Source organism: Besnoitia besnoiti, chromosome XI (genome assembly GCF_002563875.1).
Source record: "Besnoitia besnoiti strain Bb-Ger1 chromosome XI, whole genome shotgun sequence".
Lineage (NCBI taxonomy): Eukaryota > Apicomplexa > Conoidasida > Eucoccidiorida > Sarcocystidae > Besnoitia > Besnoitia besnoiti.
The window spans coordinates 148,216-154,360 of NC_042366.1; the positions used below are offsets into that span (position 1 = coordinate 148,216).

General features: G+C 52.1%; 1 protein-coding gene across 1 annotated transcript; it reads left to right on the plus strand.

Moving 5' to 3' along the window:
- Positions 1-2,240: 2,240 nt before the first annotated feature.
- BESB_019130 (putative DNA double-strand break repair rad50 ATPase) lies at positions 2,241-3,944 on the plus strand (the record flags this gene model as incomplete). The annotated part of the gene is made up of 1 exon (XM_029360622.1): positions 2,241-3,944. The coding sequence occupies one exon, from the start codon at positions 2,241-2,243 to the stop codon at positions 3,942-3,944; it is 1,704 nt and encodes a 567-aa protein (XP_029215981.1).
- Positions 3,945-6,145: the final 2,201 nt, after the last annotated feature.

Here is a 6,145-nt window from a genome sequence, read left to right on the forward strand (position 1 = left end):
ACTGCCGTAATGCCTGCTAGAGATGCGACCGCCTCTCCTGTTTCCCTGTCTCATGCATATCATGCCTGATATCTCTGCTGTGCCGTCCGGACTGGGGGTGCTGCTCGTGCTCGTACGTGCTGTTTCCGCGCTGGAACCTGCCAGTGCCAGACACGGCGTTTGCGAAGCTCCAAAACTCCGGTAGTCTTGCAGAAATCAGACGCTCCAGCATCTCATAACAGGCCTGTCATTGACGGCTATTGTCTACGCGCGAAGGCGAACCGTCCTGAGTAGGACCACCGCCTGCGGCTAACACCGGCGGTATTATCATATCGCAGGCAGGGCTTTAGGCCGGAATTTATTCTTGCGAAGAAACGCTGAGTTCCCAGAGACGCAGCCTTCGATAGAGTTCTTTTCGTCTTCAGCGGCTTTCTCTCCTTCCCCTATGGCCAGCTGATCATGGTCTATTGCGGTTCTATGGCTACTGGATGCGCTGGTGCAGGGCGTATCGTAAGCCTTCTGTAGGAGATGGTGTGGCACGTGTCCTCACTGCTGTCGCGAATTTGACGTACGTGATTCGTGATGTCTCGAAGCATTTTCTCCTCTGTCTCTAGCTCCTTCTGTGGAAGGCTGTGGATGCTGATGAGGATGACACGAAGGGCGTAACTTGCCTCAGTCGCCTGCTCCTCTTCCTCTACCGTTTTGATTTGGTTCTCCAGGGAAGCCACATCTCTGTCTGCACGTTCCTGAGCACAGTTTAGCGTAATTGATTCTGCGATGGTGCGCACGACTATGATACCTTAATTTCTGACATGGCGCGTCGATGTCCCTCAGCCTCTTGCCGCTTTACATTCTCATGGTCACTAGCGTTGTGCTCGTGATAGTCTGCTTCAGACAGTAGCTGCGCTGCAGTAGCCGAGTTCGGGGGATACTTTCCAAAAACAGAAGGCGGTATTACCAGTCTGCTCCTGCTTTACTTTTGTCGCAACGTCTCGTGAGAGCTTGCCCAGAGCTTCGTTGACACTCGTATTCCTGTCGGCGACCCTCTTGTTCAACGTTCCGACACACTTGTACGCGTCTGCAATGTCCCTGATTGCCACGCTGCGCTTCGTGGCTGTAAACGGTTCAACTTGTGGCATCGGGAACGTGGCGCGCTTACGCAGTGTCCTGAGCTGTTACACTAGCGTGATGCACCAAGCAGATAATGCCACCCACGACACTGCAAGCAGAGAGCGTTCTCATGCTGCGAGATTGGATAGGTTGCCTGTAGGGTAAACAAAGATGCCTGGAAAGCATAGAGTGGTCTCCCAAGCGCGTCTATGCAGTCTCCGCAGCGAAGAGCGGGTACAACGGCCACTGTAGTTACACGGCACGTGGCTCGGCGGAAGTACTTGCCATTCCACCGAACAATGCAGAAGTTTGCATGATCCTCTTTTGTGCCCCATTTCTCACCGCTTGCTGCAAGTTGGCTTTGTATGGTGGCGGTCATTCACTACGCGTTTCAATAACCAGCTACACACACGATGTTCCCTGTGTAATGTTAGCACTCGAAGGAACCAGCAAGCACTTGCGCGAAGCGTCGAAGTAGCGCAGCAGCGCCTGCAGAACGCTGTGGCGTTTTGAGCCATATTAACGGGGCTGAGGAACGCTATTCCTTTCTCCTCCCCGCTGATAGAGTGCATATTGGACAGACTAGTAACAAGAGGAAAGCTCCTGATACTTAACATGGACAGACGCGAGAAGAGCCTTCTGCTCCTAGGCCGGCAGGAGACGGTAAAGTCCTAATCGGCGTCAATCGGAGACAGGCGAAGCCAAAAAAGCCCTGTGTGGGTGGCATGCCTCCCTGAATCACACTGCACACGAATCACAGAAAACAGGTCCGCTGGTGACAGTTGCTGAAAGGACAGGCACTTGTTTAGGCCGGAGGCGATCTATCTGGCTTCCGTGCATGCCGTTGCCGTGCTAAACAGCCTTTTTTGGCCTCAGTCACAGGTGACAATAGCAGGCGCGGCTTCTCACGTGATAATCATTCGCTGGAAACATGGATCTTTGCTGGACGGCGGCATGTGAACTAACTGCCAGAACAATAAATTGATTCGCACTTGATACTGCCTGCCAGTTGGTTTCCTGGAATCTTTTATCGTGGCCAGCATCCCTGTTAGCCACGATACGCAAACAGGTTTCCTTTCCTTGTATGACGGCGCAACTTGGAAATTTCTTGAGGCGGTCGGACGCTTAGGGACTTTGAACGTATTACTGCCATGGCTGTTCTCAGACTACGGCCCCTGTTGGCGGTGGCCGCGCTAGCGTTGGTGCCATATGCGCAATCAATTGGCTCTCGAGATCAACCGCTGAAGACACAAGAAGAGCAGAAGCAAGGCAAACTGACGATAAACGCGCTCTCAGAGGACATCAAATCTCGGTTCGACAGAATCTTCAGCGACAATGCACTTCTGCTTGAGTCCGTCCCGAAAGCAGAATGGGGGACTTTGAAACGAGAATGGGATTCCGCAATTGAAGAATTCGGATCGAAGGCAAAAGCGAAAAGAGAGGAACTCCTCGGTTCCATCCTTCAGGCGGAGGATCTGAAGGGATTGCTAGGGGAACACCAGTTAGAGGACCTGCTGGAACGATTTGGACTGCCAGCGCTTCTCAATGGCGAACACGCTGGCCTTGCAAATCTAGACGGAGAAGAGAATCAATTCGCTGCCGCTCTCGGAAGACAAGCAAACCGGGAGCGTGTGTCTACTTTAATGAGGGCATATCAGAAGAGCATCGTGGACCTCAAAGAAAACCTCAAGAAAAGGCTCGCAACGAAGGATAGTCTCCAGAATGCCGCCGTTTCAGCAAGATTCAACAAACTACTAGATGACATCAGCTCCTCTCCCGTCATGGGAGCGAATACGCCACCGAGCCCCAGGCGACTTGGGGTTATGAGCTTCCTGGAGAAGGCGAAAGAACGCCTGAAACTGACAACGTCGACCGCGAAGGACTCCTCAAGGATTGCAGACTTCGAAAATAGCATTGAGGAACTCAAAGCGCAAATCGCTGAGGACGTGGCGCGCCAGCTCAGCACACGCAGAAAGCCGGTGGATCCAGAGTCTGTCGAAGCGGTACTAAAACGTGTCGGTGTAGAGGGACTGATGGGACCTGCCAATGACAAGCTTCCACAGCAAGAGAGAGAGGTGCTAGAACTGGCACAAGGCAAGCGCATTCAAATGCAGCGAGCTAAAATCCATTACGAGCGTGTGGCTGGATCCCTAAAGGACAGTCTTCTAGCCGACCAGGAGTCACCCCTGTCGCCACGCACGAAGCAACGCGTGGAGGAAATATACGAGGAAGGGCTTCGTGGCAAACAGGGTTCCAGCCTCAGGAAGCTGTCCGAAGACAACGGATCGCAGTCCGGTCCTGCGTCTGCATCCCTTGCCGGCATACAAAGAAAGGGGCCGATAGAGATTGGCACGCCTTTCAGTGTGACACCTGGCATTGCTGAGGCCCTGCAGAACTTTGAGGAGCAAGTCTCAAGGTTGATGGACACAACGTTTTCTAACTTCATTAAGACTGAACAGCTGCATGGCGTGCTCACGCCGGACGCCCTCCGAGCTGCCTTCCGCAAAGTAGGGCTCAAGAACAACGCAGGGGGAGAAATTGCCTTGAGCAACTTGAATCGGATCACAAGCTGGAACGATTTGGGTATCGATCAAGTTGTGGCTGGCAGACTGCAGAACATCATCGGGTTGGAGGAGTTTATGAATAAGCTTCAGGGGCTGCTACCCCAGATGAACTCGAAACTCAAGGTTTTGAGTGCGGAACTGAAGCAACGGATTGCTGCAGCGACAGAGAAACATCTTGGGCCTGAAACCGAGGAGAGGTCTCTTGGAAACTGGTACGGCCAGGTGATTAACCGCTTGGCACCCAGCTCGATCCTGCAAGAGCACTCACCTGTGAATACAGATACGCCGTGAAAGCCTTACACGTTTCGATACTGGACTCTGATTTCACGCGGAAATGAGGGATGTCCCCCTTGAAAAGCCCTCAGAGATCCATGATGCATCGGCACTCCGCTTGGTTCTGAGGACCGGTACCAGGGGGGGACGCTGCCCCGCTGTTGGAAATGAGTCGCCAACAAAGGGGGTAAACGAGCGGTAGTGCTCCCTAAGAACTACAGGGAAATGACAGATCATTTGTTCCTTTGTCTCAGAGGAATATGAGCTACCCAATATTTCGAAAGATGATGTGAAACAGGTGGTCGAGCTGCTCCGGGCATCTTCGAGAGTCACGGCAATCATACATGAGTGTTTAGGGAGGAGGGACGTGTTTATGGGGATAAATCAGTGACAAACACAGTCAGTCGAAACGCCCCTATTTCATTTCCAGATGATTCCTTCCCGAAGGTACATGGGAGAAAGCGTAGGGGAATTTAAAGCAGCGACTGCAGGAGCGAAAAGACACTGAAAGTTTTTTTCCATTATGATAATCACGTTGCTTATGGTCGCCGTGGGTCCCGAAGCGGTACACTGAAACTTTTTTACCAACATCGGTTTTGCCGTTTGGCAGCAGCACTGCATGCCATTTGGGTCTTTATAGGCGCAGCTGCGCAAGGCGTGTGAGTGACCATTTGTTTATTTTTTCTATTCATATGATCATCATCAGAGTGAACGTCCAATCGAATGAAGCTCCTTGCATGCTTATCGTGTTTGAGATCAAGACAGTAGCTTCCAAGACTGCACTTTCCCCCCCCCCCCCCCAAAGATATTGTAACATCCGGTCGGGGCATAGACTTGTCGGGGCGGTGACGCATGGCTGTGATGGTTCATGATGCAGCCGAAGACGCTAGCTGTAGCAGCCCCTCGTCCGGAAAGAACACATAATGAGGGTCAAAACACTCTGCTTAAGGAAAAGATGACAAAAGCATATTAGCGGCAAAACGAATACCTGCCTGGCTCCTGTTCCCTGCGGCGCGCCTCCTGGGGCTGAAGGCATCAGAGATGGTTCATCAAATTCAAATACTGGCAGACTTATCCGTCCTGTACCTACATAGGTCTTGTGTGACGATCTCCCGGTACTGCTTACCACGCAACAAGACATTTGCGTATCCCACGGTAGTCCATGTCGTAAATACGCTACAACGGCGCAACCGTTAAGCTATGGGCGGCTACTCCACGGCCTGTGCGTGTGCAAGCTCGCTTCGAGGATGCAGAGGAAGTGAAACCTGCCGCACTGTTCGCATAGCCACACTCTTTTATTGCGTTCTTCCCTCGGTCACGTCTTCAATCCTTCAGCCATTTGTTTGCGGCTTGCAGACAGACTCTCTCTGAGGAAAGGCTATACAGCGCAGGACGCAACGAACTGAACAGCGAAGTTCTTCTGAGCCGAAATTACCGAAGGCTCATCGGCGAGGAAAACATATACACCACAGCTTTTAGCTATAGGATTATCACCGCTACCCACAGTTTGACGTGGCGGTGTCACATGCATGCGATGTCTCGTAATGATGACTACGTGCAGAGACGTTTTGCAGCGACCGACTTCAGAAAATGTCTCCCTACGCTCCAGACTCCTCTGGGGCCGGATGACAAAGCAACATTCGACTGGTTTCCCCTGCCCGGTATGAGGAAAACAATGGCTCTTCTCCCTGGTCTTCCCACTTGCACACCTCACGTCAGCTCGAGAAAACACTTCAACAGCATCCAGATGGACGATTCCGTGTTACCAGGAAGAATTTGTACAAAGTCACACTCAGGACGATGCAGACGTGCGACTGGATGCTACAGCGTGTTGAACAAAACAAACTACTGGGTGTAGTTCGGCGACTTTCAGAAACCAGCTGTACGATTTTTTGTGGTCTTTGGCTACATGCCATCCACGTGATGCTGGCGGGGGAGCCCGAATCTTTGCGCGTAACAGTTCTGCGGGTGGTGCCGACTTCGCTTCGAGCTCACTCCTCTTTCCAGCTGAAATTCTTTTTTTTTTTTCATGGCGGAGGTGACCATCGTTCAGGACGGGCTGGCTCGTCTTTTCTACGATTCTTTCCTGGTGTCTCTAAATCTTCCGGCTGCCTCCCTTGCTTGCCACATGAAGAACCGAAAGTGATCTCTCGCGTCACGGTCCGTTGTCACTGAGGTACCGCGTAGCGCTCTTCTCCGTGGGTATAGGTGTAGTCCGT